General features: G+C 44.5%; 2 protein-coding genes across 2 annotated transcripts in view; both read right to left on the reverse strand.

Moving 5' to 3' along the window:
* The window catches only part of LOC311008599 (uncharacterized protein), a 132,927-nt gene that overhangs the window by 86,086 nt on the left and 33,216 nt on the right, over positions 1-13,625 (reverse strand). The gene's annotated exons all lie outside the window — the stretch shown is intronic.
* The window catches only part of fgf11a (fibroblast growth factor 11a), an 89,943-nt gene that overhangs the window by 14,456 nt on the left and 61,862 nt on the right, over positions 1-13,625 (reverse strand). Inside the window, exon 3 of the mRNA XM_084002320.1 lies at positions 8,986-9,089. Coding sequence (XP_083858446.1) covers positions 8,986-9,089 — 104 coding nt within the window. The remainder of the gene's footprint in view (positions 1-8,985; positions 9,090-13,625) is intronic.

Below are 13,625 nucleotides of genomic sequence, written 5' to 3' on the forward strand. Positions count from 1 at the left end.
GCGGCTGCATTTGTCTCTTCCCTGAATTGACCCGAGAAAAGAGGGAAAATGGGTTGATTTTATTTCTGCCTCCCCTCCAGCTCACCAATGATTCTCAGTAAGTGGAGATTTGTTTGTTTATCCTCTGAGAGCAGATCCACAATGTCATCCAGCAGTGTAAAGTTTTACTTTGCCCAACTTTCCCCTGTTAACTGCGTAGAGTGTGGCCAGACTTGGTCCCGGGTATCGGAGTCCGGCCCAATTATGTCTGCCTGCCTCTGTCAGATTGTTTATACCTGGCCACACATGTGTTTGTGGGGATGTGGCGGATGGCTGAATTGCACAAGGGAGCGTATGTGTGTGTTCAGGTTCATTTTTTGTGTGTGTGACTTTGGCCAAATCTCAAAAACAACCGTGGTGACCCCGCCACCGCCCACCCCCACCATCCACACATCCTTCCCCCCTCCCTAGCACTGCCATCTCCACCCTCTACCCAGGAGGCTTTTCCAGAGCACACTGCTAAATAAAGTGGGCCAGGTCCGTTGCTGAGCACTATTTTTAACAGAAAGCAATTTTCAGGAGGTGCCCACAGGTAAGCAGGTCCCAGCGCCTCAGACAATGGAGCTATGACAAGGAGTTTCCCCCCGCCATTAACCTCAGCTGAGCTATACTCCCAAGTGCCACGGGGCTTCAGCATTGCACAGCTACTGCATAGACCTGGTCCTTGTCCCCGTGTGAATATCAATATCTATCTTTGCCGGACTCCCTGGAGATAAAAATGGATACATGACGGGTGACCACAAATGATTGTTATTTGCTCTTGGCAAGAGAGGGAGAGGGAGGGGAGTGAGACGGATGTAGGGTGACCAGATGATTAAAGGTACTGCAGAGGTGAATGATGAAGTGGAGAGTACTGTTGGGGATGTGTAAAGACAGATGAATACACACAGCCCATCTGGCGTCTTACAGCTGGACTATCCAGCTGCACTAAACCACTTTCTGTTTGTGCATGTTATTGCCAGAGTCAGGTTACAGTTATTACTAGGGTTGTCCCGATCACGTTTTTTTGCTCCCGATCCGATCCCGATCGTTTGAGTTTGAGTATCTGCCGATCCCGATATTTCCCGATCCGATCACTTTTCAGCATTTTTGGGGGCCGATACCGATCACCAATCACAGAATGGATGGGAGAATAATAATAATAATAATAGAGCCGTTTTATGACTGAACATACTGTCGATGACTGTGTAGGACACAGCAGGATTCTGGGTCGGGCTTGGGCTTCAGACTCGCGGTGTGAGCGGACCGGAGCGGAACCGGAACGGTACTTCGCTCCGCTCTTTGCAAAATCCGCTGCCCGCTCGTGGCCACTTGCTCGTTCAGCTACGCTCGTTTTGACTACAAACATGTGCGCACACCGGAGCGGAACGGGACGGGAACCGGAGCGTACTTTAATAATAAAAATGCCGCTGTGCTTCCACTGCCCGCTCGCTCAGCTCCACTCGGGTGGCTGAAATTAAGCTGACGAACGGCTGACGTTCTCGCATGTGATGTTGATACTTCACCTGCGCGGCTCGCGAAGTTGCGCACGTTGTATTTTGGAACAATCCCAGCGAACAGCGGTCTGATCAACAGACATGGGACGAGCCGACTGTGCGCACGAGGGTGGCTGATAAAAGCCCACCACACGTCACTAGCGTTGTTTACACTGGAACTTTGACAGGCCACCGGCCACGAAATTCCCATCCTGCGTCAGGCGCAGATAAACAGTCTCGGGTAATAAAAATATATAAATATGCGATCGGCTTTTCTGATCGGCACTTTGACCGATCGCCGATCAACCTGTTTGAGGCCATATCGGCCGATAACGATCGGCGGCCGATCGATCGGAGCATCCCTAGTTATTACTGATTATTATTATGATCACTGAACTTGTGTATGCATGCAGGTCACTCAGGAGGACTGTATGGGAGAAAGGACTGTCCTCTCTCATAGCTGTCCCAAGTCAAGTCACCTTTAAAGGTAGAGTTCGGATTTTTGTAGGGTCACAACAGGTACTTATTCATAGTCAGCATATCACCTACAGTCTATGGTGATTGGCAGCATAGACTGTTAACAACGTTAGCTTCATAATTCTAGGTCAACCTTACGTCATCACAGTAGCTAACTGCATTGGTAGCGTGGTTGCAATGTTAGCGACGCAATTGTAGCCCCGCCCCCTAAAGCATCCCCTGCTTTCTGGTCTGTTTAATGTACTAAATGAAACATCATACTGGATTGAAGAAGACTTGCAACTAGAGATTGAGAGCATAAACTGATGTTTACAATGTTTCTTTTTGCAACCAGATGAGTCACACCTTATGATCAGTAGAGATAATGCAAATTCAAGGCACTTCAGCATTGGCTTTACTTATCAGAACCAGAGGTTGCCGCCTGGTTGGCATATTCCCATTTTGGAGAAACTGACAGGAGTGGAAGCATGGGAGCAAAAGCAATGTACTGCTGTGTATGGAGGCAGCAATAATATATTAACAACAATCAAAATGTACATGGTACTTAACAGGGAGAAAATTGAAAGAATGAATGAATAAGCAAGGAATTGAAAAACAATACAACAAGCTAAACTCATTTAGTGTTGAAAAATATATGTTTTCTGATAAAAGTATGTTTGGAGACTTCAAAGAAGACACTGACTCAGACAGCTTTATTTCCTTGGACAGGTCGTTCCAAGCTCTTAGATTTCATCCTTGGCTCTGGAACAGCCAGTAGTCCACTGCTCAGAGTCTCAGATAACGCACCCGTTCATAAGGGACTAAGAGGTCTAAAATGTCGTCTGTAAAGAAACTGGTGTGATGTGTTGGAACTTCTTGGAGCAGCTAGTCAACACAATAACTATAAATACACCCACTTAAAAATTCCATAACCATGATTAAAAAGCTCCGTAAAAGTCACTCTCCAGGAGCTCCAGGGGAGAGCAGGAACGTCAGCACCGCCTATAGCCTGAATGGAATGATTCTGTGTTTTGCTGACGATTTGACTATGAGATTGGCTGTCGAATCACGCTCCTTTGATTAAATCGTCCACTATTCAGGGTCACCCCCAATAATTGTTACCATGCACCATGGTCATGGGATGACCTCCAAAAAGCTCTAAAACTAAAAACATTCATATCTATTAACGGTTTTAAGTGTATCATACGGAATGCAGTGAGGGAGGAATGCCATTTTACTTGAGAGGCCATTGTGCTTGAATAGCTTTCACTCTGTTTTATTGTTCATTTGTATATCATGTAGGTGTTTTATAGAGCTTATTTTGTATGGCTGCTACCTTGGCCAGGTCTCCCTTGAGAGAACTGGCACTAGTTTGGCCCCGCCCACAAAATCCGCCATCGCCGTTTACACAAATAAGGTCGTAGCGACTAACGGAAAGTGAGAAGATGAAGGAATGCTGAAATGAAGAGTGGGAAGGATAAAAATGTGAGAGGGGAGAGGTGGCAGAGAGAAAGGCAGATTTCAGGAAGAGGAGGTGGAGGACGAAGGGAGACGGGGGGGAAGGAGAACAGAGAGCTGGAGGACAGAGCTCGGACAAGGACAGCAAATAAAGGACACTTCAACACAGGGATATTCTGAATGAAAGTGGTTTGTGGGGTGACAAAAAGCAAGGGGGGAGGAAAGTGGTGCTGGTGGAGAGGAGAGGAGAAAACAAACCACAAGAGAGGCAAATGGACACAAATGACCAGACAGGGAGCAAGACAGACTGACAGACGAGCTGGACAAGTGAAAGAAATGGGACGAGCATGGCAGCGTGTTGCTCCCAGCGGAGACGTTTTGCTCGCTATGAGTCCGGGTCTGTCAGGCCACCCTTCTATTCCCCTACCCATCCCAGCATGCATTGCTCCTTTTCTCTCCTTGTCTCTTTTCCATTGTCCTCCTCTTGAGACAGCGACTACCATCAGGCCTGTTTCTTATTACTAGTGGTGAGATCCAGCTTGACCTGTCAATCACAGTGTCCTCCTAACCCCTAACTGTCACACATGGCACATTTACATGATGTGTATGAATAGATAAAAGAATGTCTCATCAGGTGTCTCATTTCAAACTGAAGTCCATTCCCATCTGGCACATTTTAGTGCAAATGCTAAAAAGTTCTCCATTTCGTCTTATTCTCCCGAAACAAGACACTCACGTAAAGACGAAAGGCATTTAGCTCTCACTCCCTCTTTTATTTACCAACTCACAAATCCACAAAAAGAGTATGCCGTTAAAAACTTGTTATTTTTCTTCGCTGTAGATGACTTTGTTGTTTTCTTTCTCCATCTCTCCTGAGTGCTAAAAGAAAGCGCCTTGTGTTGCTCGGGCGATCCCCAAATGTCTCTCAGGGGTAAACGAGGATGTTTGGCTGCCGGCTTTATCACTGACGTTTGTGAATCAACACTAAACAGAGAGAAAAGTTCATCCCTCTTCAGTAAAGTAACTCTTGTTTATTTCCTCCCTTGTCCTGGCTGGAGCTGCTCTCACTGACACTGTGTTCAGGTTTAAGTGTGTTGTCTGGTCAAAGGAAGCCCAACAGGGGAGTTGGGGATTTACGAGCTTGCATGTGATCAATAATGCATGCTGTGTGTTTACAGGGGAAACACCACTGTGCAAACTAAAGTATGTAGATATTTACGTGCAAGTCTCCTAATTTTAGCGTGAGAATTTTTGGAAATATCTGTGGAAAAGCCTGTAAGCTTCAAACCTCTGCGTGCTAGAAGACATGCCTTAAACTTCCTCATGTCTTAGCTTCATGTGTTAGCTAACGGTAGCACTGATTCCCACTAGACATCACTCTTCTAAAAACTACATTTCTACTAATGGACCCTGGTTGATAAACTTGCTGTGTCATTGCACAAGAAACTAAATGTCTACAAGATCCAGCACTGTTGTTCTGTAGCTCCTCTGACCTTTGACCTCCAGACATGGCGCATCAGTGACCTTGAACAAGAATTGCTTATGTGACTCATTTTTGGGACTAAATTGTTTCTTCTCGAAGCCATGTTTATTGACTAATTTCTCATTTATCACACCAGATTGAACAACAAAAGAAAAGGTCAACGCATGATCAGGCACATTTCATATAAAATACTGTATGAGCAGCGTTTCAAGCTTTTTAGTTTGCTTGCGAGATAAACTGAGATCACCACAAATATTTGAAATCTTCATAAAAGGTGACATCATTCAATACGATTATGTGATTTGATGGAATTTCAGTGATCTTCGTGGAGAAAATGAATATAAATAAGAACAGTTCAACCGGAAACGATTAGAGATAACACAAAAAGAAAAGAACAACAAGGAGCTTTACATGAGAACTGATGAATAGAGATGAATAATGGGGCTTAAGAAGGCCAAGCTGTAAAACTACTTCCCTCTTTTTTTTTTCGGAACCGTTACTGGCTGGGTACTTCATTTTCAAATCCTTTAAATAAGTGTTGTAATTATCTGCGCGTGTGTGTGTGGATGCAGAAAGGAACGCGTCTGCCACAGAAGCCCATGAAAGATTAATGCTGAGTAGCCACTGGAACGCTGCCGCAGCCAAGGTGAGCCTTTGTTATTGCTACAGAAAGGTAGAGGAAACACCTTGGTTACATGTTCTTCTCTCCTGCAGGAGAATACTCCTTGATTTGAGCCTGAGAAAGCAAATGAGGTTGTAACGATCAGACTTCTCTACTAGAACTCACTTTCATACTGCTTTGCAATAAAACACCACCGTATTATGTTTTTTGAAATCAGCACCATCAGGAAAGCATCACAAATGAACATATTTGACATAGTGAAAGTATTTGCCCTTATAATGTAGTTTCCTTTTCTACAATTTCAACTCTTAGCAGTGAAAGCCTGATTAAACTTTAATATAGTCGGGTAGGTTATCACTAATGTATATTGCTTCAGATGGGAAAAACCACACCTTCCACACCCTGATTCCACGGGAATACGTGAAAAGATAACAGCCTCTCAACAGCAGTTTATGTGATAGTGGCGTATGTTATATTTCTGTATGGTCTTCAGTCAATAGTGGTGCACATACAGAGATAAACACTTTAGTATTAGTTACTTTGCTCCATCTGAATCTGCAGTGGGAGGAGCCTGAATGCTGTGGGGAGAAGGACTCGCCCTCCAGTCTGTTTTTGTTTGGTTCCACTAATCAACACTTTTGGGTGATGCCGTCGTTAATTAAATGTTTGAAGCAGGCGACAACCTCCGGTTCTGAAAAGAGAAGCCCCTATTTGAAATGCCTTAAACTTGGATTCTCTCTACTGGCCATCAGGGGGCGACTCCTCTGGTTGCAGAAAGAAGTCCGACTGCACAGAAAATGGTCCTACTTCTCACTTGATGAATTATCTCAGTAAACATTGTAAACATGAGTTTATGGTCTCAATCTAGTTTCAACTGTCTCATTGTGATGCACAAAGCAAAAGGAGATGACCTAAAATGACACCAAAATGTTTTCAGAAATTCCTACATGTTCAGGTGAAGATATTACATTGCCGTTATTTCTTAGACTGCTAGTTGAATTCCCCTTCAGGGGGGATGATGCGGGGCCCTCGCTGCACATGCTAACGGTTGCATAACTCTGCACAGCCTCTCTCCGGACCCGGAGGGCAACGAGCACAAAACATGCCTTCCTCCTCTATTTCTGTTCTCTCTCTCTCTCTCTCTCTGGTGTGGCACAGAACAATAGCAGATGAGGTAGTTTGGTAGGTGTGCCCCCCCCCCCCCCATCTCAAAGGGATTTTCTCTCGTACATGTTCTCCTTCCCCCCTCTCCCTCTCGTTCCCCGTGGTTATTTCCCTCCGTGTAAATGGGTCACCTTTCTCTATCAGGAGAATGCCGGGGTAAGTATAACCTCTATATTCAGTTTGTGTGTGTGTGTGTGTGTGTGTGTGCATGCAAGGTTTTTACTGTCTAGGGGGGTTCTGAGCCCTGGAAAAGTCATGTGCAAGGACCATTTTCTGGGGCTCATTAGGGGGAACGTTTTGTTCTGGGTTGGGGTTACACTGGGGTTACAGTTCGGTTGGATCCTCTGACTACACTTCACTACTTTCCATGGTGGAAAAACAAGGGGAATTCTAGAGCCTGGAAATTAAAGGTGACTCTTGTCTTACGTTGTATGTGGGGGCAAGCAGGCTTCCATAGAGTCTTTAAAATAAAACACAATTTTACATGAATCATTTCACTTGTCTTTATTTGATTAAACATACAAGTAAAAAATGAATTATATTATATTACATATTTCAACTGGAGTGAGAAATTGATCTGACGCTGTCACGCCAATGTTGTTGAATCACAATGGTATCTCATATTTGTATTTGAGACCAGACGAAACTCTACGTGTATAAATGAATGTGTATAAAGCATAGACTGAAAAGTTGTTGTCGTCTTGCAGACAGACCTGTCAGAGCATGAATTCCCCACAGACTTACGTTTGGTTTGGTGTCAATTAGGCATAATAGCTGATGATGAAATGTTAATCGTAACAAAACTGAAGTCACTGAGGAATATCAACTCAGCTTTATACGGATCTCTTTTTATTAACTGTACATTAATCATAATTCATCCCTATTTCATTTTTGGTAAACATTGTTTGCACAGACCCCTCCCATCTTCATTTTATTTGCATTGGATTGTTTTCTACAGGTTTGTGTGCTTGAGGTGATCATTTATTTTTTGTTGTATTTTTCTATTTCGTTAACTTAATTTTTCTTTTTGTTTTGCTCTTTTAGTCGAGGCGACGTCCCTTTAATCACGAGTAAGGATTTAAAACTGGGGCTCACGGATAAACCTCCAGAACAAGAACTCCACTTGCCAACTACTGAAAGTCATGTTATGTGATTTCTGGACCAAGAAGGGCTTTGACGTCAAGACGTCTGTTACATCTCGCTGCGCTCTGTGCTCGGCCGAGTGAGAAGCTGCTGGAATGAAGGCCGAACATGAACTAGTGTGTAGAATGATGCTCACATACTGTGTAGATGTGTGTTCCAGGCTAATTTCCCGTTGTTCCACCTGATAGAAACCCCGTATCTCCCCGTGTCTCCCCGTCTCCGGCAGCATGCATGCAGGCAGCGTTAGGTGGACTTTGAAGTGAGAGCAGCGATGCACTTCAAACAAGATCTCACACACTTTGCCTGTGTGCCGAGAGGAGACAGGCTGGGAAAGAAGAGCTTTTCTCTGCATCCTGATACCGTGCACTCTGATCCACCCCCCGTCTCTCCGCTTCGTCTTCCACCACCTCTCCATTGTGCTCCTCATCTCTCTGCACATCAATGCCAAACAACTCTCTGGAAGCGCCGTGTGAGCTGTTTCACAAGTTCACTGTCACTCCCCATGTGATGCTGTATATTAATTGACTGAATTGCTAATTATACTACAGACAAGCTAAGTCCCGCCCCTTCCGGTGGACCTGTTGTTAAAATACAATTTGGCATTTTTTTGCAGTGCACTAACTAAACTATCTGTTAAGTTCCTCTGTGAATTATTACAACAAACTGCACATTAGCTGTGAATAAAGCCTGGGGACGATACACTATTTATAAATGGTGGTCTAGATTGTCTTGTGTTTGCTTGACACGACTATAAACTGTATGCAAAATGGAGCTTGGGGGAAAACAGGTGAGAGCCAGCAGTATCACACACTGCAAGATGGAGCACCTTAATCATCATTTTTGGGTGGATTATTGCACCTTTTTGTCACTGCAGAGATCAACAGTGTCGTGAGTTACAGCTCAAATACAAGAATGAATAATACCTGTGACTTACAAAGACAACATAAAGTTGCGTGAGGCTATCACACACATTCATCTCCTGTAGTGCTCACACAGGCCGATTTAAACGGCTTTGCCGTAACTCCAGACACATTTCTGTATTACTTCTGTATTGGCGTGGCAATTTCTCAACCAGGACTGAGTGTGCTAAAAATTCAAATCTTTCAAGGCTCACTGCGTTACTGTACTGTATGTGCTGACCGTACCGAAGTGTAGAGGTAGCCCTCGCTGTTCATGGCAACGTAGAGCCCTGTCTTGGTGCTCTGGATGGCCACTATCCTGAGCCCCACAGGAATCAAGTTGAACTGCACTGCAAAAAAACGACAAAAAAAAGGCAGAAAGAGGAGGAGTGAGTGTTAGGGCAATCATTCTCTCTCCTAAATGCTCACAGTGCTTCCTCATGGCATAAAAAGACAATTGCTTTCCAGCTGTCTCCTATTTCATCCTCCCTGTTGTACAGTATATCTGTCAGAGGGAATGGGAAGTGTGTGAAAGGAGAGAGGGAGAGGCAGGGAAGGATTAGGACAGGGAGATTTAGGAGGAATACAGTCTGGCAGAGGTCAGACAGAGCTGGGAGTGACTGTACGGAGAGAGAGAGAGAGAGAGAGAGAGAGAGAGAGAGAGAGAGAGAGAGAGAGAGAGAGAGATGGAGCATAGTTGAGAAGAGAGCTTTAAGAATTCAGTACATCAGAAAGTGACATCGCCTGAGTCTGCTTTGAATTCATTCGTGTCCCAACACAGTGAAAAACACTTTGTGATGCAGTTTGCTATGGAACCTTGAATTTCTTATGTGCATAGCTCTCCATATAAACTCACTTCAACCCGCCCGCTGAAGAAGAATAAGAAGAAACACACACTGTGTTTGAATCTGTCGTGTGAAGTGTTCGGTGTTTCTCCTTCCAACACGTTTCCGTTCTCGCCCGTGTGTTCATCCCTCTGAGACCTTTTGAGTGCGTGCCATCGAAAATAAGATATGAGTGATGCTGACAAAACGCCAGCTGCTCTGTGGTCACATTGTCATGGTGACCAAATGCTACCAGGGGTCCCTGAAGTGTTGGATCGGCAATGAAAAAACAGAAGACTGCTTCAGAATACTGAAGAACACATAAAAAGCTATAATTGCATTAATTAAAGGAATATTTCAATATTTTGGGAAATATCCTATATTCTTTGCCAAGAATTAGTGTGGGACCAATGTGCTGCAACTATTTAACTCCCTGTAATGCCATAACTTGTTCTTATTAAACTTCTGCTTGTTTGGGGATGAACCCTGTTTAATGTAAATGTCTTGTTATTAAAGATGATGTTCAAATAAACTTGTTGTACCTACTTTAATTGTTTATGGTTAGACAGGAGACAACCTCCTGTTCTAAAAAGTGAAACCGAAATGGAAGTGCCTTAAACTGGCGACTCCTCTCTGGCTGTATAGAAGTCCATGAGAAAATGGTCCTACTTCTCTCTTGATGTATTATCTCACAAACCTATGGGTTATGTCACAATGACTACATCCACTTCTTAAATACAAAGTATGTGGTATCTAAGCTTATTGACAGCTAGCTTAGCTTGCTGGCTTTGCAGAAGAAATCTATCTTTGCATCAAACACTGGGCAAGAAAGCAACCATATTTCCTAAAATGTTAAAACTATTTCTTGAATTCCTTGAAAGGGATCTTCAACAATTATGTTATTGTTGGGTCAAGCGTCAAATAATTACTGATTCTTGACATTCTTGACTTGGAAATAATAGTTTCATTAAAAAACCTTAAAGGGATAGTTCGGAATCTTGGACATAAGACCTATTTTCCAAGTCAGCCGGTGTGTTCGAGACGTCTGGAGACGTTTTCAAGACATTTCACTCAGTTCTTCTAGTTGCCGAGTTCGCTTGTGCTATGGCTAGCGCAAGTCAATGGTTCTAGTTAGACAGGCATTAAAAACAGTCTTGCCCACTCCACAGTGCACCCGAGGCAAATCAATTAAAACACTAGACAGTCGATGTACATATCTGTGTTGATAGAATAATATTTGAAACAAAACTAACCATGCATCGCATGAATCATCCATTTTTTGAGGAACTAGTTTCTCAGCAGCAGCGGAATTTTACTTTGCTCCGTCGGACTCAAAACTCTAAGACGCGCCGCCCGAAATACTGCCCGTAAATAGGCAATCGAACCGGGCCAAACTGTCGGCACTTATACCCCCAAGGCTGTCTGAAAAGCCCTCGGAGCTCACTCAAACACCGGGCAGCCCACGGCCACGCGAAGCCACAATTACGCACCGCGAACCCGGACCACTGCTCCGTCCGGAGAACCGTAAACCCTCGGACGCCTTGCGGGGATTCCCTCCGGTAAATAGACACATGAACACCGCCGAATAGTCGGGCCTCGTGCCCTCAGACCTGGGTGAAAAGCGCTTGGACCTCACGCAAACACCGGGCAGCCCACGGCCACGCGAACCCACAATTACGCACCGCGGACCCGGACCCCTGCTCCGTCCGTAGACCCGTAAACCCTCGGACGCATTGCGGGGGATTCCCTCCTGGCACCACCAGTCTCCGTTTGTTCGGTCCCGGTTCTCAGCTCCAGCGGGGGCTATCTCAGTCTCCACAGACGCTCGTTCACGTTCTGCCCTTTGAGCATCCCTCTCGCGCAATTCTTCCTCTGTATATTCAGGCTCGTACAGGTACGGTTGGGTTTGGGTGGAAAAAAAACTCCTCATCGGTGTCTTCAAAAGTTTCAGTATATTCTCCAAAAGTGGCCATTTCTATGAGATTGAAGAAACTAGCACTGCAGGCTACTCTGCGTCTGTAGCAATGACAGCAGGTAAACAAACTATTATAGAACCAGTAACTTATAAGTGCTAGGTGATATCACTCTGCCGCTGCCATAGCCTACTAGGAAGTATGACACGCTGCTGCTGCTGCTGCTGCTGAGACATAAATCCTTAAAAATGCAAGGTTGGTTTTATTTCAAACATTCTATCAACACAGATATGTACATCGATAGTCTGCCGTTACAATGGATTTGCCTCGGGTGCACTGTGGAGTGGGCAAGAGTGCTAGCCATAGCACAAGCACTCTACAGACGTCTACAGACGTCTCAAACACACCGGCTGACTTGGAAAATAGGTCTTATGTCCAAAATTCCGAACTATCCCTTTAACTCAAGGTCCCCTCACAAGCTTCTTCTGGAGCTTTCAACAACATTTTGTGATTCCGTCAAACTATTATATAAGTTGAGAATGATCTGCCAATGAAGCCCATGAATGCTTCAGAGAGCAGGTAAAGCTGTCTTGGCCTCAGCTTTTGATTACATTCTGGTCAGAAATACCCGAACCAGCCTCACTGTGATGCAGTCTGCAGCTTTGTTCTTTTCTTTGACAAATTACAAGACTGCCTCCCACGGTGACGTGGCGTGGTTGTCAAAATGACGGATCTCAGTCTCAGCAACATGTTCGAGATTCATGGAGCCATTACCTGCTATTAAACAAATCAATTTCAAATCAAAAGTTCTGCCAACATAATGGATGGAAGTGAAGTTATCAGATGGAGATAGAAAGTCAATGCTGGGCGTGATGACAAAACTGAACCAAAACCTTGGCAGAACCATTGAGTTTTGTGTTAACTTTCAAGCAACATTATTCAAGCAAAGCTTTCATTCTATGAAGGCAATGTGTGGGCTTAAATAGCATAAAGTTGTACATATTACTGTTGACCATTATGTCATCGTAGTCATAATTTCCTGTAATCAACACATGAAATAGAAAATGTTGTCCAATGCAACTTCAACTTTAACCACTTCAATGTAAATAACCCAAAACACAGAAGAAATAGTGTTGTGTGTCCAGTTTGAAGGGCGACATGTATGTAAGTAATGAAAATAGCAAGACCCCACCCCACATCTTCAGAGCCCTGCTGCTATTTGCTCGATCGATCGCTGCATCTCAAACAGTCGCTTTCACAAATGAACAAGGTGTCACCAAAGACCCCGGCGAGGATGACAAATAGAGCAGGGCACGAACACATCGACCCCCTCCTTCTTGCCCTCCTCTCTCCCTTCACGAACACATCGACTCCCTCCTTCTTGCCCTCCTCTCTCCCTTCACAAACACATCGACCCCCTCCTTCTTGCCCTCCTCTCTCCCTTCACGAACACATCAACTCCCTCCTTCTTGCCCTCCTCTCTCCCTTCACTCTTGTTTCTCCAGTCTCCCACACGGCACCCATGGCGTTGACGACCCCACATGACCTGCCGCAGTCCGGGACACGTACGGGGTTCTTGTCTTAACACGAGTCGGCTGGAAACCTTCCAAAGTCAGCTGGAGAAAATGCTTTCACTCAAGCCGTGAAAGTAACGTTAGCTTAATTAGCAACAGATATTTCAGAGTTAGTCCGCCCCCAGTGATTGTAAACAATATATTGTGTACGGATAGATAGCGTAGCAACAGTAACAGGGCTTTGTGACGGTCAATTACTTCCTAATACCCTCCCTCTCTCCATTGTCATTTGTTTCCTTCTCTCTCTCTCTCTCTCTCTCTCTCTGTCTCTCTCTCTCTTTCTCTCTCTCTTTCTCTCTCTCTCTCTCTCTGCATCCCTCCCAAGAGAGAGTTTTCTTCTTTTATCAAATGGATCACACAGCGTTCTGCCTGGATAATAGAGGCATCCCATCCCTCCATTGTAGGGCTGCAGCTTGGCCTGGGACAATAGGAAAATTCCCATATGATCATCTAAATATGCTAAAAATGACACTAAAACTGACACTAAAACTGGTGTTTTAGCAATGTATTTCTATTGTTTCTATTGTGTCACAGATGTATTAGAGTACATCCTTTTTTAGTGAAAAGCAATCAAA

This window comes from Eutrigla gurnardus (assembly GCF_963514095.1).
Source record: "Eutrigla gurnardus genome assembly, chromosome: 23".
Lineage (NCBI taxonomy): Eukaryota > Metazoa > Chordata > Actinopteri > Perciformes > Triglidae > Eutrigla > Eutrigla gurnardus.